Source organism: Lynx canadensis, chromosome A2, assembly GCF_007474595.2.
Source record: "Lynx canadensis isolate LIC74 chromosome A2, mLynCan4.pri.v2, whole genome shotgun sequence".
Lineage (NCBI taxonomy): Eukaryota > Metazoa > Chordata > Mammalia > Carnivora > Felidae > Lynx > Lynx canadensis.
Window position 1 is genome coordinate 57,877,882 of NC_044304.2, and position 21,620 is coordinate 57,899,501.

The 21,620-nt window shown below is 52.9% G+C and overlaps 1 protein-coding gene and 1 pseudogene across 1 annotated transcript in view; one reads left to right on the forward strand and one right to left on the reverse strand.

Annotated features, from left to right (window-relative positions):
- The window catches only part of RUVBL1 (RuvB like AAA ATPase 1), a 44,291-nt gene extending 30,090 nt beyond the window's left edge, over window positions 1–14,201 (forward strand). The window contains exons 9-11 of the mRNA XM_030307537.1: window positions 8,310–8,412; window positions 12,682–12,773; window positions 13,819–14,201. Of these exons, the coding sequence (XP_030163397.1) occupies window positions 8,310–8,412; window positions 12,682–12,773; window positions 13,819–13,978 (355 nt within the window). The 3' untranslated portion in view covers window positions 13,979–14,201. The remainder of the gene's footprint in view (window positions 1–8,309; window positions 8,413–12,681; window positions 12,774–13,818) is intronic.
- Window positions 5,674–6,295, reverse strand: LOC115527266 (annotated as a pseudogene).
- Window positions 14,202–21,620: the final 7,419 nt, after the last annotated feature.

A 21,620-nucleotide genomic window follows, 5' to 3' on the forward strand; every position in this document is an offset into this window, starting at 1 on the left:
ACTTCTATCCTCATACTAGCTGTGGGCAGTAAGTATTTTTGGCTTCATCTTTTAGATAAAGAAACAGAATGGCAGAATAACTTGCCCCTGGTCATAAAGATAGGCCGAGGACCCAGATCTTTCTGATAATGAAACCAGTATTTTCTCTCTATCCCAGATCTTCTTGGAGCCACACTGGCGCCTGCACCCACTCCCAACCCCTTTGGCCTGCTTTTGGGAAGGGGGTAGATGTTCAGGCCCGGAAGGCACATGCCCACATGGTGCTCCACCCTGCCAGGGCTGGGACCGGGGACTTTCTTGAGGTTCTTTTTCTCCTGATTACTCTGGAAGCTTATGAGCCCCTGAGAACAACACACTGTCTTCCTAGCTCTCAAGGGCCCTGGACTTGGTCGTTTTCTTGCTCTTTTGTTTGAATGTTGGGGCCTGGTCCCAGCAGTGCTGGGGCGTGAAGCAGGGTGGCAAGGAGCCCTTTTGAAGCCTGCAGCAAAGTCGTGTGGGTGAACAGAGCCCTGGAGGCTGCCAGCTCCTGGCAGCAGGGCTGGTAGGAAAGAGACCCTCAGGCCCATGACTGTCTCAGCACAGAGCTGGAGCCAAACCAAGTGAGGAACCCAAATTGCTGATTCACCTAGACTTGCCTCTGAGTGATGGCGGGTCAGATCCAGGCATTTAGCTCACTCTTGACGGAGAAGCTTTGTCTCCATTGAGATTGTTCAGAAGCTGTGCGGCTGGCTGTGGGGCAGCTCCCCTCTCAGGTGATCACTCTGGCTCCGAATTAGGATTTGTGAGTGTGATTCAAGTTCATGTGGCAGCAGCCTGTAGTCCCTCTTTAAATCCCTGTAATGCTGTCTTGACAAGATTATCATCACAGGTGTTTTCTGCATCCTTGGGAAGAAGGCAGCTTGTTCCAGGGCTGGGCCAGCCATTGGTGAGAGGAGCTGGCTACCTGGGCAGCTTCTGGAAATGGGGATGTGGCCTGGTGCCCGGTGAGCCTGGCATCCCTGCTGCACAGACCCTGTAGGTTTGCCGGACTTTGCATGCTTTGGGGAGGTCTGGCTTTGGTCTGAAAGTTGGTAAAAGGCTCAGCCTGGAGTGATGGCTCCCCCTGCTGGGGACTGCTAACAGGCTCCTCTCCCTTACGGCTGAGCAGCCTGGCAGCTTCTGACAGGAGCAGAGTCCCTTAGGACTCAGAGTACCTTCTCTCAGACCCAACCCATTCAGAAAAAGAGCGCACAGTGAGGCAGCTCTGATCTCAGAACATGCCCAATAGACATGGAGCTCTGGTCCGCCTGAAACCTGGGATACTTGGCCTCAGCCTCTCCAGACTGATTTCATCAAGGGCTGCTAGAGGTTGTGGCTGCCTGCTGCCGCCAGACCGCAGTCACCCACCTGGGAAAAAGATGCTCGGGGTGTGAAGCTCTCTGCTGGGGCCACCAGAGTTGGGGTGTATGCTCTCGAAGCGGGTTGTGGTGCTAAGCCCTAGTAGGAATTTTGTTGTCGTGGTGTTGATAATAATAGTGTCAAATTAGCAACAATAAAAATAATAGCTAACGTGTATCGAGGAGTCCTTCTGTGCACCAAGCACAGAAGTTCACACCTCAACTTACTGAGGAAGGGACTGGTTCTCACCGTTCAGATGGGGACACTGAGGCTCCACTAGGATGGGGGACTTGGCTAAGGTCATACAGCACAGAAGGAAGGCTGGGATTTGAATCCAGTGTTGATTGAGTTTAAATGTGAAATGAAATTTCTGGAACGTTGGCACAGTGTTGGCAATATCTGACTTGCTTCCCAGCAGACTTTTTCCTAGAGGGGTGCTGTTGAGCCTCCTTGCCCTTGAGACCCTCTGTGACCTCCAGAGCTCGAAAGAAAAGGGAAGAGGAGGAAGCGCCCAGTAACTGAGGGCTTCCTCTGTGCCAGAAACTGTCCAAAGTACTTGACATGGGTCATCCCATGTAGTCTTGGGCATCTGACAATCCTGTGAGCAGGTGATGTTATTTCCAGGTGCACACGGGAGGTGACATGAGTGGGCCACAGGCCTGAGGGTCGGCTGGCTCCAGAGCTCCTGCTACCCCTGTTCTCCTGTGTTGCTTCTGGTCAGTGTGTGTGTGTGGGGGGGGGGGGGGTAGGTTGAGCTGGTGCAACGAGCCTTGACCACCGCCAATGAGTGGCCCCCTCGTCCTCTAGGTCATGGCTCCCTGTGCACAGGGGAGGGGGAGCCATTCCTACAGCAGCATCTGGCACTAGGTTTCTTCCTTGAGGCCTTAGGCTCCTCCTGGGAAGAGATGACACCCCTGGGTCCCCAAGGAGGTGCACCTGTACTGCTGTGCCTTAGCTCCACCCTCCCTTGCTTCCCTAAGAAGTCCCCTCTGTGCCAGGACCCTCAGCCATTAAAGGAGAGCCTGACCTTCATCCCAGCTCCCAAAACTTGGGAGGTCTTCTTTTCTTGTGGGGAAGAGCCCCCTGGGGCTAAGAAGCCTTCAGAGGAGTTTCTCTCCACTTTGTTGCACCAAAGAGCAAGACTTAGGAAACAGCGTGGTCTCCATTCTGTGTATTCCCGTGGCAGAAAATGGCAATTTTTAAAAAATGTTTATTTATTTCTGAGACCAAAAGAGACAGAGCATGAGTGGGGAGGGGCAGAGAGAGAGGGAGACACAGAATCAGAAGCAGGCTGCAGGCTCTGAGCCTGACGTGGGGCTCAAACTCACAAACCGTGAGATCACGACCTGAGCCGAAGTCGGTCGCTCAACCGACTGAGCCACCCAGGTGTCCTAAAATGGCAATTTTTTAAGAAAACAGCTTTATGGAGATAGAATTCACACACAACATAATTCACCTATCTAAAATGTACAATTCAGGGGTTTTTAGTATATTCACAAAGTCGTATAACCATCACCACTATCTGTCTTAGAGTATTTTCATCACCACAGCAAGCAGTCCTATGCCAATCAGCAGTTACCTGCCATGCCTCATCCCCCAACTTAGTTTCCCTCATCACCCTTCCCCACAGCCCCTGGCAGCCATTCATCTACTTTCTGCCTCTGCATTTGCCTTCTCTAGACATTTCATATCAACTTCACCATACAATCTGTTTTCTTTTGTGCCTGGTTTCTTTGACTGGGCATAATGTTTACAAGGTTCATCCATGTTGTAACATGTGTCAGTGTTTTTTGGTCTTTAAGGCTGAATTGTATTCCATACTGTGGAATATTTAATAGCACATTCACCCATTCATTAGTTGATGGACATTGGGTTGGTTGTTGGGTTGTTTTTACTCATGGCTATTATGAATAATGCTGCCATGAACATTTGTGTACAACTTTTTATGCAGACTTAGGTTTTTATTCTCTTGGGTACCTACCTATGAGTGGAATTATTGGGTCAGATGGGAACTCTTTTTATTTTTTTTTAAGTTTATTTATTTTTGAGAGGAAGAGAGAGAGAGAGAGAGAGAGAGAGAGCAGGGGAGGGGCAGAGAGACAGGGAGAGAGAGAATCCCAAGCAGACCCTGCAGTGTCAGCATGGAGCCTGACACAGGGTTTGAACTCCAGAACCGTGAGATCGTGACCAGAGCCGAAATCAAAGAGTCAGACACTTAACCAATTGAGCCACCAAGGCGCCCCCAGATGGGAACTCTTTTTAACCTTTCACGGAACTGCCAGACTGTTTCCACAGTGGCTACACCATTCACCACTACACAGCAGTGTCTGAGGGTTCCAGTTTCTCCACATCTTGGACAACACTTGTTACTGTCTGTCTTTTATTTTATAGCTTTCCAAGTGTGAAGTGGTGGCTTACTGTGGTTTTGATTTGCTTTTCCCTGGTGGCTACTGATGTTAAGCATCTTTTCATGTGCTTATTGGTCATTTGTACCTCTTCTTGGGAGAACTGTCTATTACTGTCCTTGCCGCTTATCTTATCCGGGTTATTTGTCTTTTTATTAGTGAGTTGTAAGATTTATGTGTTCTGCACACTAGACCCTTACCAGATGTATGATTTGCAAATATTTCCTCCCATCCTGTGGGTTGGTTTTTTTTTTTTTTTTTCAGTTTCTTGATGGTGTTTTATGTTTTGATGCAATTCAGCTTTTCTGCTTTTTTTTTTCATTGCTTGTGTTTTTAGTCTCATCTGTGAGAAACCATTGCCTAATTTAAGGTCACAAACATTTACATCTGTGATCTCTTCTAAGCATTCTATAGTTTTAGCTCTGTTTAGGTTTATGATCATTTGTAGTGAATTTTGTGTTTGGTCAAGGAGGAGGCCTGTCCAGCTTCAGTCATTTGCATGTGGATGTCCATTTGTCCCAGGACCATTTATTGAAAAGACTTCTTTTTTCATTGAATTGTCTTGGCAGCCTCTTCAAAAACTCAAATGGTTTTCTTCATAGCACTGTTTCTGTGTCCACTGAGCCAGGGTTCAGTGTGCTTATGGGGATTACCCTTCACATTACCGGAGAGGTGTCCTTCACGGCACTTCCTGTCATCAGAAAAGCTTTGTGTTATCTGTGTCCCCGCAGTTACAGGGTTATGTAAAGAAGCAGTCAGGCAGTGGTTCTCAGCTGGGGACATTTTTACTTGTCACAACTCATGGTGCTACTGGCATCTAGTAGGTAGAGGACAGGGATGCCACTGAAGATCCTGCAATGCACGGGATAGTCCCCTACAAAAAATTGATTTGATCCGAAATGTCAAAAGCGTCGCAGTGGAGGAGTTCTGAGTTGTAGTAAGAGGGAAGCATTCACAAATGAGTCAACCATTTACACTTGTAGGTGTAGCTATAGGATAAATAGAAGTGCAGTTACCTTGTTCTTGCAGATACACCATATTGGATTTGAAGGAGAATAGGCGTCTGGCGTCACAGCCCAAAATCGTGTGCCTGGAAGAGGCACAGCGTTAACACCATTTGAACAGTTGTCAAATGGCCTAATGGTGAAATCAATATTGGGCTGGGGCCAAAGCCAGAAATGAGCCTCTGGGTACAAGAATAAATCTGCAGTTTTAGCCAAATGTAGTTATTACAGCTTATTATTAGCAATTTCATAATCTAATAGTGCAATTATGGCAGCCTTGTCAAACGGTGATTGCTCTGCACGGAGAGCTCCTTCTGGGCTCACCACCTGGGCAGGAGCTGGTAAGTAGAGGCTTCCGTTCCTGGCCCACTTAGTGTGATGGACTCTTTTTGCAGAACAGAATTCCAGAAACCATTTTTCACTAATAAGTTTTCTAAAAGAAACTTTGTACCTAAGATTCGTAGCTTGGACAAATGTTTTGGCTTTAATTCCTAAAAATGCTTAGCAGTCTTTAAACAGACTTTTTTGTTTAAATTTTTAGTTTTGTGGACTCAAAACTATAAGAATTTTTTTCCTTTTTTTTTTTTTGCGTAAAAAACAAAATCAAATTAAATTTTAAAAAATCAGAAATAATTTGAAAAAAAAAAACAAAAGAATGGTGCAGATCAACTGAAAAGAGTTCTATGTTTTGGTGAGCACATTTATTGGAAGGGTTGGAGAAAAATAAAAATGCCCTTTAGCTTGAGAATTTGTGGGTTCTCTGCAAATCGACTCCTTTCAGGAGTGGAGGAATCCTTGGTTCTTTCTTCATATCAAAATTTATGCAGTTTTCTCTTTTGAGTGTCTTCTGTAATTAAGGAGGCACTCCTTCCTACAGACTCTCCTATGTCCCGCGGTCAGTTCTTTGTTTCAGCCAACTCTCAGTGGTTGGGCAACTACTACAACACCATCTTCCCGGACAAAGAGCATCGGAATATTCCGTTTCACCGATTTATGTCTCTTTGCATGTGTCCTCATCAGTTTCTGTAGTAGTCGCCGTCTCTCCCACATCTCCTGATACCATATTTAAATGTTGAACATAAGCATATAATCTGCCTCGAAGCTCTCTGTCATTTCTCATCTTTGTGTAAGGTCACATGTCCAGGCTGAGCCTGCGGAGACCCAGGGGCTCTTCTGAGGTGCTGGGGATTTGCTGCTGGTCCACTTGTCTGCCGTGGGTCAAGTCCCTATGAGAATTCTTTTTTTTTTTTTTTTTAAGTTTATTTATTTAGAGAGAGAGGCGAGTGAGGTGGGGGCGGGGCACAGAGAGAGAATCCCAAGCAGGCTCCATGCTGGCAGTGCAGAGCCTGATGCGAGGCTGGATCCCACAAACTGAGATCATGACCTGAGCCGAAATCAAGAGTCAGATGCTCAACGTACTTGAGCCACCCAGGCACCCCCTCCACGAGAAATTCTTAGTGCACTGTTATAAATACTGTTCTTTTGAAGTTTAATTAGGGAGTACTTCATCTTTTCCTCTAACCGTTTCTTCTTTATACTTTCTATGTTTGTTATTATATCTGAATGGAAAGCTATTTACCACAAGTGTTACAGAATTTGGGATATCTTAACATGGCAAAGTTGAGATCTTTTAAAGAGTTCCCGAGAATTCCCAAGAGAAATCCAAAGTAAGACTTAAAAAAACTGAACTTGCGGCCTAAACAGAATCAGATACTTCAAAATTAATTGTAGTTTTAATTTTGCATGTGAAGATTGCAAGCATACCAAATACTGAGATTTGAATCATGATAGAATTTACTCTTTATAATTCTTCCTTGTTACTTTGGAAATCTTTTTTTGGTGGAAAAGATTTGTTTTCTCTAAAGTTACCTTAATATTTATATTTGCTGTTAGTTGACTTCCCTATTTATTTTGAAAGGTCTTAATTGTTTTTTCATATTAGATTTAACAATTATTCCTTAAGGATAGCATTTTATTCTTTCTTTGAATTGTTTGTATTTGAGAAAATGTATATAACGGAATTTGCAATTTTAGTTACTTTTGAGTATACAGTTCAGTGGCACTAATTGCATTCACAGAGTCGTACAACCATCCCACCACCCGTCTTGAAAACTTTCCCATGTCTCCAGACAGAAACTCTGTACCCATTAACCAGTGAGTCCCATCATCCCCTTCCCCGAGCCCTTGGTAACTTCTACTCTACTCTGTGTCTATGAATTTTCCTTTTCTAGGTATTTCCTACCAGTGAGATCCTGCAGTATCTGCCCTCTTGTGACTAGCTTCTTTCACTTAGCATCCTGTTGTAGTGTGCATCAGAACATTTTATTCTTGCAATGATAAATATACATTTATACTTCGACTGACGACCTGATAGAATTTCAACACAAAGATTTCTTCACTAAAGTTGTATTTCTTGAATGTTCACTTATGTTTGAAACTGAATACTCTGATGTTAACAGCTAAATCCAGATGACCTTCCTTGTTCTTTGTTCTGTTGATGAGTTATGACCATGGACTCTGCAGCCTGGCGCAGGTTTAGGGACGCAGGCACAGCACCGATGTAGACCTACGGCCGCTCTGACACCAGTGGCTGTGGTGGGAGCCTGTGGCACGTCGGGCTTCCGGACCCTATGGCTGAGGCCAACCTCATTTGCAACCAGGTCTGCCGGGCACACGGCCTATCGGGCACCTGGAGTCTTGGGGCCTGGTGGGTCGGCAGGACTCCCCTCCTGGGCTGCTCCTCCCACGACTTGTTTAAGGACTCGAGAGAAAAGTAGGCACCAAGGACACAATTAGTTCCAAAAGGAAAGAAAATAATTAATGCACCTAAGGGAAGACGTTCAAGTGATTTGCTAGTAATCCAGGAACTGTAAGTTCAAATAAGGTGTCACCCTTCCTTTTTCTAAACCATGAAAGCAGCAAAATATTTAAGAATTAGACTACCCTGTGCTGGCTGCAGTGCAGTGAGATCGGATCACTCATGTAGCTGTGTAAATTAGGACATTCATTCCTTCAGACAGATATTCAGGATCGTGTCAGGCACTCTGAGAGTGGCTGAGGAAATGTTCATGACTGTATGCATAAAATTATTTATCAGACATCATTATTAATAGCAATACTTGGAAACCAGCTAAATCCCCAACAGGTTGGGTTAAGTAAAATACTTGATAGGTTATTAAGACAGAAGCAGTGTGGGCAAAACCAAAACAAAAATCTACATACTTAGTGTAATTTATAAAGGCATGTATATGAAAATTTGGTAAATATCTATATGAATATTTTTAATAGGATTTTAGGTGTCTCTTTCTTCTCTTCCCCAAATATCCTATGATACTGATATTTGCTAAAATAACGAAGCTGTTTTTGACACCACCTGAATGTTAGTTAATTTATTCTGTGGTCGCAGCTCGGCCCTGGATGTGAATTGGCTGCTCTTTCATTGTGAGCACCTCAGCCATGTTTCCGGTGTCTAGTTTCTGGTCTCAGAGAGGCCCGGGTGATGTGATCATTCTGGTCCTTGCAGGGGTACTGAGGACATCACCTCTCCTCACGGCATCCCCCTTGACCTTCTGGACCGCGTGATGATCATCCGGACCATGCTGTACACCCCACAGGAAATGAAACAGGTGAGTCCCCCTTCCCCCTCTCCACAGTCTTCTCCCCTCATTTGCCCCAGCATCCCTGATGCTGTGTAGAAAGGTATTCACGGAGCACACCTGGCTCCCACCACCGTCCCGGCACTTAGCTCCTGGCCTTGGGCAAGTCACAGTACTCCAGAGCTTCAGTCCTCACGTCTGAAAGATGGGTGGGCTAACGGGGGGCTAACGAGACATTGCTTGAGGTGTTCCCAAACCCTAGCTGCCTGTGGGTCTTGGCTGTTGTCTCTTCTATCATATCCCTTCTGATAAACTTTAGGAAAGGGATAGTGAAAAAATCAACTTGATGACAGCCTTTAGGGAAGCCACCAGCTCTAGGAAAGAGGCAATAAAATATGATTTTGTGGTAGCCTCTTGCTATCTAGGCCACGCCCCCTCCAAGTCTTCTTCTGTTGAGTAGGCGAAGCCAAGAGCTCTGTCCCACCAGGACCCATGCAGGCTGGCTCCAGCAGGGCACAGAAGCTGGAGGGGGGTGAGAGCGTATCTGCTGCCACCAGTGTGACTAGTGGTAGCCGTCCTGGGGGCTTCGGAGGCTGTGCCTGAGGCTGCTGCGGAGGCCTAGAGAGCTGGTGAAGCAGGGTCACACAGCTTCAAGGGGCCCCCGGGAGTGGAGATCCTAAAAGCAGCCTATAAGAGGCTGAAGGAAGTGTACCTAACACAGAGTGTATGCTCGACATTCCACGTGAGCCGAATTTGCGTTAGACCTGGGGGTGGAAAATGACATGGGTGTCTGAGATTGGGCCTTACCCCAAAGGGCACTGCCCCGGCTCTCTGCACAGGGACTGCCTCGTGCTTGATCTGGACCTGGGGCGCCACGTGCCCAGGCACTTTACACTTAGAATTTCTAGTCCCCTTATGCGTACTTCCAGGTAGTCATTGGTCACCCTCTCTTCCTGCGGATGGCTTAGTCCCTGGGTGACAAGTCCAACATGCAGAGCCAGCCAGCACCCTGCAGAGCCCAGGCCACGTGCTCAGTGGCGGCCTGTGGCCTAGGTTGGTAGCCCACCGGGGCAGCGCGGCTGTGCTCTTGCCCTGCTCTGCCCGCCCTTGCCCCAGATGGTCCCACTGCCAGCGTAGGTCCCTCACTGTGGGTCCGTGTGGACCAGGGCTGCACCAGTGTGTGTCTCCACAGGCCCTGCCTGGACCCTCTCCTCTCACAGAGCGCAGGCCCCCTTTGTTAGATGTCATGCTGAGCCCATGGACACACTTAGCCAACACACTTCCGTTTGATCCCCGGTACCTGTGAGGTGGGAGAGTTATTACACTGTCATTCTTAAAGGTGAGGACCCAGAGACCGAGGCTGACTAAGCCACCCAAGCTCATAGAGCTTGTCAGTGGCCAGTGGGTGACAGGACTAACAGACTGGAGTCCAGGCTGCCTGGTCTGGAAGCCCCTGGTCTTCATCACTGTGCCACCAGCTCCCACGTGCTAGAAAGGTCCCGGTTGGGGGTGGCTTCCCTGTGGCAGTTTGTCGGCAGGGCCTTTCCCTTTGGAGCTCTGAAGGCCTCTCCTGGCGTTCCCTGGCAGCACTCCGCTTGCCGTGGCCCGAGGGGCCCGGCCCTGCTGGTGTTTGTGGTCGACGGTGCCCGTGAGTGCCGTGGAGACTCGGGAGCCAGAGACCTCCTCGTGACCAGCACTGACAGGGGTGCAGAGCAGCGGCGGGCACGCTGTGTAGGGGACGGTGTCCGTGGCCGGGGGCCTTGTCATCAGATCATGGTCTCCGGCCCTTGGACGAGTGCCGGGTTGAAGCCAAGGCATTCACTGAACAGAAGCAGAGGCAAAAGCAAAGGAGAAGCCGGTCGCGCCCCCATCCTTACCCTGGGGACGGGGGCACCGCGTCATCGTGCCAGGGAGGCAGCCCACACGCTGGCGGTACTTCCTGGCTGAGTGACTAGAGCAGTTGGCACAAGGTCTGCTGTCTCTTTTCAAGGTTGTCGTGAGGACTGAGTGAGACAGCGAGGCTGACTGAGGGAAGGGATGGGGCCGGCCGCCCCGCTCCACTGCGGTTACTATCATGGCTGTTAACAGCTTGCGGGGACTTCACAGTCACCTGCTAGGGTCCTCACAACAGCTCTCAGTAACCAGGCTTCGGGGCTCGGGAACAGCGAGCATCCCCGGGTCACAGAGATGAGCTGCAGAGGTAGGACCTCACGTGGAGCCAGCTCACCATGGAGCACGTGGTCTGGGCTCTCCGGGAACGTTCCACCCCATGCCTCTGGCTCCTCCAGAGGGCTGGTTCCCTCTTGGCTCAGCCAGGAGAGCCTCTTCTCAGGCTCTCTCTCTCGGGTGAGCAGAGGTCAGACTAACTGCCAGGACGCGCACTGCTTTGTTCTTGTGGGTTCAAGGGATAACCTCAGCATTTTTACGGGAGCCTGTGGTGGGTTTTTAAAAAAACAAAGTAAATGTAACTTGTGTACCCTGCCATCAGTGCCGACACCCTCATAAACTATCCCTGCAGGTTATTAAATGATTAAAGATCTAATTTATGAACTGTCCATTTCCGAGCAGTCTGCAACAGGAGCGCTTGGGATTGCTCTGACCTGCTCTCGAGAGAGAGTGAGAGCAGAGCGTCCCTGACATTCCCGAGGCCCGACGTCCAATGCCATGGGGCTTGCTGACAGCCGGATGCTCTGGTCTGAAGCTCTCACCTTGAGCGGGCTCCAGGATTCAACATTTGCATCTCCCTAGAGTTTCCGAAGGCCCCCAGGGGACATTTTTCTTGGCAGGACCTGGAGGTGTCCTTAATCCCCAGCTGTCAGTGAGAAGCCCTCTTGCACAAATCTGTCTGGCTCTGGCTGTTGTGGTTGGAGGGGCGTCCTGTGGTCGGAGCCAGGAGCAGGATCTCTCTCCCTGCTCCTTTGCCAGCCACCCTTCTGCCTATCCGGTAACTTCCCTCTGCCCGGTGCCTTTAGCTTCACACCCTAGACGGTGGACGGTGGAGCTCCTCCTGCACAAGCTAAGAGTCTTTTGACAGAGGTCACACTGGCAGCCCGCTCACTGGCTGAACAGAAGAATTCTACACGGCCGGGGCCGTGTTTGTGAATTATTCGAACAGGTTGCCAACATTTAGACATCAGAACATTTCACACAGAAGTCTAAGTTCTGAGTCTCTCCTGACAAAATGAAACTTCCCTGCCCTCTGCCCCGGTGGCACTGGTGGCGTGCAACAGACAGGCTACCAGCCCTGGCTCACGCGGTCTCATCCACCTTGGCTCTTGCCCTGGTCCAGTTGTGCGGGGCCTGGCTGTCCTACCGAGCAGGACTCGTCCCGTTCACGGCAGCCGACGTGCTGGGTGCCCTCCCCGGGGTCCCTGACGCTGAGCTGCCTGCCTCTGCGGGTCTCTGCCCGGGAGCTGTGAGGCCAGTCTGAAGAGCCCGGCTCCTAAACCCCGGGTCCCTCTCTTCCCCATGCAGGGCTTGAGCCGGGGGCTCAGTCTTTCCCATTTCCTATGCCTCTACCTCGGGTGTTTTTATGGCTTTAATTTAAACAAGGGCTTCTTGATATCTTGTTTACGAAGCTGCCAAAGTGAAAAATTCCTGTATTATATGAGGCTCGAAGTCCTCGAGTTATCTCGGCTCCCCAACACACAACATCATTATCCCAGCTGCCCCTTATCACTCAGCGCCGGTGCGCCTGCAGGATGCCGGGGCCACTTGTGCTCCAGCGGCCGCGCCGCCAGCCTGCCTCCCCTCCAACTTCGCCAGGATCTTCCAACCGCAACAAGCGTCAGCCTCTCTGTGATAGATTAGATATCTCCCAGTGATGTTATGAGGGCTGGTAAATCTTTGAAAGTAACTTTTTTGATTTATTTAACCATCGTATTTATCAAACAAATAAAAAATGTCTCCTCTTGCCTGAGTGCTTATAGGTGGTGGTACCCACGCTGGGGAGGAAGGTTAGAGCCCTTGAGGGAGCCTGGGCAGGTGTCGGAGAGGCCCACGTTCTCTAGGTTTGGGGACTGCCACGAGGAGGGTGGGGAGGTAGGAGCCGAGCTACCCGGCCCACACCTCCAAGGGTACCAGCCACCATCTGGTCACCGTGAACACTGCACCCCGGAGGTGTGCAGGGCCAGCAGCCCAGGGTAGAGGCCAGCTCTCTGCCCTTCCAGCCCAGATTTGGGCCTCTTCGGCACGGTTGATGCCAGGCAAGACACGCTGGACAAGATTGTTTTTAAAGCACTGGATAAAGGGGACACTTGAGGTCAGTCACTATTGATCATGGTCTTTCTCCTCCAAAAGATTATTAAAATCCGAGCCCAGACAGAAGGGATCAACATCAGTGAGGAGGCGCTGAACCACCTGGGGGAGATTGGCACCAAGACGACTCTGAGGTGAGCACGTCTGCCCGGAGCTACTCCCTGCCCATCTGCCCTGTGGAGCCTCCGTAGGGCCCATCTGCCCTGTGGAGCCTCCGTAGGGCCCATCTGAGACATACTGATGGGTCCCTCACAAGGGCACAGGACCACGTCTGCTCTCACTGCTGTGATGGGTCTCGTCCTGGGCACTGCGATTTAGAACGCGGAACATTTAAGTGACGGCGCCCATAAAGCTAGAGTGACAGGTTAGGTCCCTTTGTCCTACAGTGGATGCTCCCCTGTGTGGAGAGCTTGCCAGCTCCCTTAGTGGAGGAGATGGACAGTCCGGAAACCAGGGTCCGAGGCAGAGGGCTCACTGGCCAGGCCCCGCTTGACCCCTCCCCCTGGCTCTGTTCTCCAGGCTGTGGTGGGCAGGGGGTGGCGGGTGCAGGGGAGGGGGAAGGATGAGCATGGACACAGATTGCTCTCCTGACTGTTCGCCAGTGGCCCAGAGCCACCTGCCTGTGGACAGTGTCCCTCTTGGTGTCCCGACTGCTTGAGAAATCACGACCTCACAGCTCCCAGCCAGTCCCTGTTTCCCTTTGAGTCTGTTCCTTGCTCGGAGGTTGAAGCAGAATTGCAAGATGTTTTCTTTGGGTGGAGCGGTACTTAAAAACTCCAGGATTTTTGTGCCTTTGCTTGGGGAACGTGCTTTTGGTTGACTGTGTGCTCATTTGCCTGCCGTCTGCCGTGTCCAGTGTCCAGTCTGGGCCTTAGCATTCCTCGCCTGCACCTGTGTCCACCACAGTTTGTGGTCCCTTTTATTTTTCTCAAAGATTTTAGTTTTAAGGAATCTATACCCAGTGTAGGGCTCGAACTCACAACCCCGAGATCAAGAGTCTCGCACCACTGACTGAGCCAGCCAAGCGCCCCTGTGCTCTCTTTCGAGTAGCAGCGCAGTTACAGCCTGTCTGAGAACTTTCAGACTGTGACAGATTTGGGGGCTGGGATGTGGCTTGTGGCTTGTAGCCCTCCTCTGATGTGGCCCCGTCTCACTCCTGCCCCGGCCCCGTCACTCTAGGTACTCGGTGCAGCTGCTGACCCCAGCCAACTTGCTGGCCAAGATCAATGGGAAGGACAGTATCGAGAAAGAGCACGTGGAGGAGATCAGTGAGCTCTTCTATGATGCCAAGTCCTCAGCCAAAATCCTGGCTGACCAGCAGGATAAGTACATGAAGTGAGACGGCCGAGTTGGCTGCGAGACACTCCGGGCGAGCCTGGCCTTGGGTCTGGCGGGAGGCCGCCCTGCGCTTGGGCTCTGTCCCCACTCAGCCGCGGTCGGGAACGACATCAGTTCAGCGTGGAAAGTGTTTCTTTTTAAATTATCATAACTTCTGTGGTTGCTTTGAAGGAACCCTGCTTTACCTGGAATGTTTTCTAATAAACCCTTGTAGGTTATTTTGATGCCGTGTCTCTCTCTGAATTTTTTAAAAATAAACTTTGTATTTTAGAACAGTTTTAGATTTCCAGAATGTTGTGAAGACAGTGCAGGGGGTTCCCGTGTGCCTCACACCGCTTCCCTCATTGTTAACGTTCCACAGTGCTGGTGTGGTTCCTTTGTCACATCTGATGTGCCAGTATTGGCTCGCATTGTCCTGCCCTGCTCAAATTTCCTGGGTTAAGGAATGGCCTTGTCTGTCCCAGGATCCCACCCAGGACACCACACTACATTTAGCCGGCCCACCTCCTTCAGCCCCTGTTGGCTGTGACGGTTTCTTACCCGTTCTCTGATTTTGCCGACCGTGACAGGTTGAGGGGTGCTGCCCAGGCGTTGTGTCGATCAGCCCTCCGCGTTTGTCTGAGGTTTTCTCACCATCACTCTGTGGAAGACCACGGAGGTGCAGGGCCGTTCCCGGCAGTCACCTGGCTCCGGTCATGTTTGTCACCTTTGTCTCATCCCTCTTCTATATCGTCCTCTTCGGAAGGAGTCACTAAGTGCAGCCCACCTAGAAGTGGGGGGGGAGGGGGGCTGCTCCACCTCCTCGAGTGCTGGGGATCTACAGAGATGATCTGGAATTCTGCATGGGAGATACCTGTTCTCCCCCATTCTCTCCCACTTGCGTGTTTACTCAATCCTGTATATCGGTGTGGATCGGGGAGGGATATTCATCTATACTTGGGGTTATAATCCAATACCACGTTACTTATTCTGTTACACTGGTCCGGCTTCGACCGTTGAGAGCTCTTTCGGTGGGCTCCTGTGTCCCTTTGACACGTTAGTGCACCGAGTGGGGCTTTCGCCCCTTGAGAGGAAGGGGAAATGGCAGCCCTGGTAGATACCTCGGTGGAATGTTCTCGCCTGGTAGGATGAGCACAACACTCTGCCTGCCCAGCCTGGTCCTCGTCTGCCAGCTTAGCCACCGAAGTGGTTCCCGACGCGGGCGGGGTCTGCGTGCTCCTTTTTTTATTTTTTAAACATTTATTTATTTTTGAGAGAGAGACAGAGAGCACAAGTGGGGGAGGGGCAGAGAGAGAGGGAGACGCAGAATCTGAAGCAGGCTCCAGGCTTGGAGTGTCAGTGCAGGGCCCGGTGCGGGGCTCCAACTCACAGACCACGACGAGATCATGACCTGAGCTGAAGTCGACACTTAACTGACTGAGCCACCCAGGTGCCCCATGTCTCCGTGCTCATACACACCAGAGAGAGGACCAACCACGATGGGGATGTTGATCCAATCAGGGCTTTAATCCCACTTAGCCATGAGGGCCTTGTGGGGCAGGCACAACTGTTGTCCCACGAGTGATCTCCACCTGAAAATGTCCGGGACACTGAGGGCAGGAGGGCTGAGGTCTTGTGTGGGAGTTCATCTAACCCTCTGAGGGTCCCCTGGCCATACTCACACCCCGAGAAGGCCCCAGCTGGTCCCTGTTGCCAGAGTGGGCCTGGCCCCAGAGGGAGGTGCCACCTTGGGGGGGGGTGGAGGGCGGGTGAGGACAAGGGCTTTGGCGGGAGGCGGCCAGACGCTTCCCGAAGTCGGGGCTGAGTGCTGCGCCTTGTCCCTGCGGCCTATATCCTCTGACCTTGTGCTTGTGTCTCTGGCCTCCCAACTCAAGGCACGTTAGAAAAAAAATGACACCTAAGGTGTGGCAAGAGCTATTCAGTACTGGAGCCCGTGTAACTGTTTTCCATTTCCATCCACGTCCATACAGCCCAGCCAGGAAGAGGTGGAACCGGGATTTGCGGTCAGACTGGCCTGAGTCTGTGCTCCTAACCCCCGTGGGCTAACCACCTTGCTCCATGTGGAGTTGTTGGGGAGGCCTCCAAGATCTGACCTCTGTACCAGGCAGGTGAGGCAAGCAGGGTCCGGTGTGAGGACAGTGACTTACCTCAGATGTCCCATAGGCCGAGAGCAGGCTCTGCCCCTGCCGGACCTCCTCCCCTGGCCCCCAAACCTTTTCCAGTGTTTAAGGAGCAGCAGTGCTGGCAAACCTCTCAGGCCTGGGTTAGGACAGCTCCCTCCCCACTGCTCAGGGAACCCCCCCACCACCATGGCCAGAGCGCCGAGGAGTTGGGGGGGGGGGGAGGAAGGGAGGGGGGTGGTGTCACAGCCTTCCTGCTCCTCAGGTATCTTGGCCTTGGAGCCACCCAGGGAGCTGGCCCACCTCCCTCATCCGTGCTCCAGTAAGGGAGATGGTTCTGGATAGGTACGAAGGTTGGGTTATTTTAATTTTCCTCCTATTTTTTTCCAGCAAGGCCTGTGATTGTTACATTAATCTTCCAGGCGAAGTTTTTACGACCGATCCCTCGCCGACTATGAGAAGTTTCTCCATCCATTACCAAGAGGGAAACAGACCCTGGTGGGGAGGAAAATATTTGTTACATCTTATCAGGCTGACACACAATCTAACAACAATTACAGCAGCCCCATTTTTTGCACTATTTCAGCTCCGGTGTGAAAAATTGTTGTAATATTAAAGTGAGGCAGGGTGGGGGGCTGGTCGGCTGATATTCAGAGCCCTGGGCCCAGGCTCTCCTGGGGGCCTCCGGCTTGCCCAAGTTGATTGGGTGGCTGAGGGGAAGTTGTTGGCATGTAAATCCCAGCTCCCCGATGGGAGCTAATGGCCCTTGAGATGCAGAGATGCATGTGAGAGATGGAAGGGCTCCTGAAAGACAGAGCGTCCCTTGTCTGGGAAGTCCCCTTGTCCCCCTCCATTTTCTCAGCCCACATGCCTTTGCCCCGGCCACACACACCTCTTAGGGTGCGCTTCCTACATTCGTTCGTAGGATATCATGTTTTTTAAGGACTGAACAGATAGATGGTGTCACACCAGAAAGTGACTTCTTGGTTAGCAAACAAGAAGCAAAACAGAGCTGCACAGCGGTGGGGGGTGGACTCCCTGGTGGCCCCCATGTCTGAGTGCAGCGTCAGCAGGCTTCTGCCAGGAAAGCAGCAGACGTTGGTCACCCAGCAGTCCTCGGCGGCCCCCAGAGCCTGCCCTGGGCTGGGCAGCTGGTCCGGCCCGAGCAGCTCTTGAGGGATCCCGGTCAGGCGACAGGTGGGAGTCCGGAGCATCTGGGTCTGGGGGCATGATGCACAGGGATGTGTTTTTGATTGGGTTAGGCCCTTGGTCCCGATGAGGGTGGTCCCTTCTGGTCCTTGAGCTTTGGCTTCCGCATCTATGAGATGGGGGCAGCTGTGTCCCATCGATGGATGTGGGGACACGGTGAAGTGATGTGTGGCTGCATCGGGCGCTCCAGGTAAGTAAAATTCAGAAGGAGCGCCGGATCCCTCCCTATCTCCTGGGAGAAGAGAAGGTCACGGTTTTGCCCAACGGGAGGCAGAAGCTGGCTAGGCTCTGCCCCTCCCTATCTGAGGAGCAGGCCCTTGGCAAGGCCTAGAAATCCCAGGTGGCTGGACTCTTCTGTTAGGCCCAGAAGGACAAGCCCTGCTCAGGGATCTGGAAACCTGCAAAGGCAGGAGCTTTTTCCTCAGTGTTCACAACTTCCCGAAGCCTGTGCTGCCCCTCACTGGGCCCCTGGGCCCTGCACCCCCAGAGGCCCAGCCAGGGCTGGAGCAGCCAGAGGGCAGAAATGGCTGCCTTCTGATTCCAGCCAAGCACTGGCGGCTGTCAGGACAGTTCAGCCCTCCCTTTTGGTCTCTGGGAGGCCGCGGAGCCCAGAAGCAGAGCAGGGTCCACCTGGGCGCACCTGCTCGGCGCTCCCCACTCCACACCCCTCCCCCCTCCCATTTATCCCGCGGCCAGCAGCCCCCTAGGGACCAGCCGGAGGCCCGGGCAGGGTCACCGGGCAGCCCAGGGTGCGGGGAGAGGCGCGCAGCAGGGCCGGGTGGTGGGGAAGGGGTGGGCCGGCCGCGGGGGCTGGCTGTCGGCCCGGCTGGCCCTGTCGCCCCTCCCCGTCACTCGGCGGCAGGCGCGGTGATTAATGGCCGGGCCGCGCCGCCCGTGCCGCCATCAGCGCGCGTCTGGGCGGCGATGGATGCGGCTGTCAGGCCGGCCCGGCCCGCGCTGACCCCCGGCCCCGGCCCGGCGCGATCAATGGGCGGCGCGCGGCGGGCGGCGGCTGGGCCGGCGCGATAAGATGGGCCGATGGGCGCCCGCCGATTGCCCGCTCCGTCACCCGCCGTCACCGTCCCCGTCACGCCGCCCGCGCAGATCGGCGCCGTCAGCGCCGCGTGATTAATGGGGACGCGGGCAGCGGCGGGGAGGGCGCCAGGGCGCGGGCGCGCGGACCCCGCAGCGGAGGGACGCGCCGGCGGCGGGGGTGCCCCCAGGGGCCCGCCAAGCCCGCAGTGCCACCTGCGGCGGTCTCGCGCACAGCACACCGCCCTCTCACACTGGGGCACAGGGGTCACCGAGGGGGTGGCGGAGTGCGGGTCTGACAGCGCAGGGAGGGCCGAGAGTAGGGGGGACAGCTAATGTGACCTCTGCTCCCAGACTCCTCCAGGCCTCCGCCACCAGGGCCACCAGCCTCCTGGGCCTTTGCAGGCCTGTCCCCACTGTCCCAGCCATCTTTGGAAACTCCAGACCTGAACCAGTCAGGCCCCTACTCAAAACCCTTTCATAGGTCCCCACGGCCCAGGGGACAGATCACAAGGATCGCGGGTGGTGTCCCGCCAGCTCCCTGGCCCCTGCCCTCTCGCCAGCCCTGCGTCTGTAGGGCACGCATCACCGCGCTCCCCTGCACGACACCCGCCTTCAGCTCGGCGTCCTGGGTTCACCCCGTCTGCCCCGCCCGTGCCACACCAGGTGACTGAGAAGAGCCTGCGGACCGCCAGCGCCAAAGTCCACAGATGCCCACCGAGGTGACCCGTCCCCAGGCTTCTGCTGGGGAAAGAGCCAGGCTGCCTGGGACGGTCAGCCTCGGAGACAGACGCCAGCCTACCCACCCATTGACAAACTGACAGAAAGGAGCCGTAAGTCAGGTGCTCAGGCAGGCGTCTGGAGTGCTTCCCAGAGGAAGCGACGGGAGCGCAGGGGAGGCCAGCGGCCCCAGGCCGGGATGGAGGAGAGGCGGGTAGTAGGCGGGAAGCCCGGGTGGCTGAGCACAGCGCGGGCGAGGCGAGGGGAAGGGCGAGGGGCCCGGCTGCGGCCTATCCGGTGGGCGGCGGTGTCCCAGAGGCGAGCGACTGCGAGGACAGTGCCAGTCCCTCTCCCTTGTCGCTTCCCGGGGGTCTTGACCGCCTCCCCACCGCGGCGCGAAGCCCGTGACTGCGAAGCCACAGCGCCCCCGCGCGGTCAGAAGCGCACAGCGCCTGCCTCCCGTGTGCCCGCCCTGCTCCCAGCGCCCCGCCCGCGGGGCGTGGCCAAACCTGGTCTTCAGGTCGGAGAGGAGAGCGGACCCCGAGCCTCCAAGCAGGCTCCCTGCAATGGAGGCTGAGGCCAGGCCGACTCCAACACGCTAGAGAAAAACAACGCTGTTCTGGTTTTTTCTCACCATAGATCAGCTCTGCCTGCTCTCGGACTTAAAAATGGGGTAGTACTTACAAGCGTGGATGCATTCTCTTGTGACTCGTTTGAGTCCGCTTCAAACAGATCCACGCTTCTGAGATTCGTGCAGGCTGTGCTATCACTGTTCTTTTGATTCCTGGAGATGCCACTGTATGAGTGTACTACTGTTTCCTCCTCCACCTACCTGCCGTTGGCTGTTTGGCCCAATCTTACATTTCAGCTACTATGAATCAGCTGTGATGAACATTTAAAAAAAAAAAAAGAGTTGCCTTTAATTCTCTTTTCCAATGTTCAGCAAATATATTCTCACAAAATAGTGAATGGCAGTACAGAACGTGCATGTGATGTATATAGTCTTTTTATTTTTTATTTTTTAAAATATATGTATTTTTTTTGAGAGTGAGAAAGCAGGACGGTGGGGGGGAGGTGCAGAGGGAGAGAGAGGGGGAGAGTCCCAAGCAGGTTTCATGTCCAGCATGAAGCCTGACACAGGGCTTGATCTCACGAAAGTGAGATCATGACTTGAGCTGAAATCCAGGTCAGATGCTGAACAGACTGAGCCACCCAGGCGCCCCTGATTGTTTTATTTTTAAGTAGTCTCTGCACCTAATGTGCTTGAATTAACCCAGAGATCAAGAGTCGCATGCTCTACCGACTGAGCCAGCCAGGTGCCCCAGACATTCTTGCATAAAAGTCTTTGTGTAGACATAGATTTTTATGTCTCTTGCGTAAATACCCGGGAGTGGAGCAGCTGGGTGCAGATTCATGAGAAATTGCTAGACCTGTTCCTGATGCACAGTGTGTTTTTTAACCCCCCACCAACCTTTAAAAAAGTTTATTATTTATTTTTGAGAGATAGCGAGCATAAGTGGGAGGGGGCAGAGAGACAGAGAGGGGGAAACAGAGGATCCAGGCTGACAGCAGAGGCTCAAACTCTACGGGGCTCAAACTGTCGAACCTGGAGACATGACCTGAGCCGAAGTCAGACGCTTAGCCAACGGAGCCACCCAGACGCTCCACCCCTGACCCAACTTTTAGAATACAAATAGTGACATATGCTACTGCTGCTTCTAGGGTTTTTTTTTTTTTCTCCCTCAACGGCACATCTTGGAGATTCCTCTAAGACCATATATAGACTTTTCTCCTAGTTCCGTTCCACGGGAGGGAGGGGCTGTAATTTATCCAGTCCCATTCCGATGGGCATTCCAAGGTTTCTAGCTTCATTGAGCTGGGCTTTGAAGGATGAACAGGAGTTTGTCAGGCAGACAAAAACTGAGGGAAACTGGGGAGAGCCCAGAAGCTAGGCAGATGTTGCAGAACCTGTCACTGGGGGGGGTGAGCTTTCTGAGCATAGAATCAACCCCTGCCCCATTTACCCCCGGGGGCTCGATAATGTGCTTCAAATGGAAAGGAGTGGGCGATGTGGACGTGTGCTGGCCAAAGGTTCTGGAGCAGGGTGATGGAAAGTCCCAGAAAGTTTGGGGCAGTGGGGCAAGGTGGGCATCGCCACCAGGGGGCACTCCTGGGACTCTCCAGAACCAGGTACTGGTGGATATTATAGTTCGTACTAGGGCTTTTGCTGAGCCTTGGACAGGGGTCACCTGCCCACCCCTGGGGCCTCATGTCGGGAAGCTGTGCTCTTCCCTAGGAAATGGCTATCCTCTTGGGGCAGAGACAGGATGCTCACCTGTCTTCCCCACTATACACGGGCTTCTTGGCCCAGCCAAGGGCAAGGTCTGCACAGGTTCCCAGCAGGGGGAAGCTCCCAGGAGCGCAGCAGGTTTCCCGAAGCCCCCCATCCCTGGTTCCAACTATGCCCCTTGCAGAGGAACCCACAGGCGGGCAGGCCCAGCAGCCAAGCAGGAACTTGGGGCAAGAACGGCACCTTGGGCTTTCAGTCTTGGCTCTGCCACA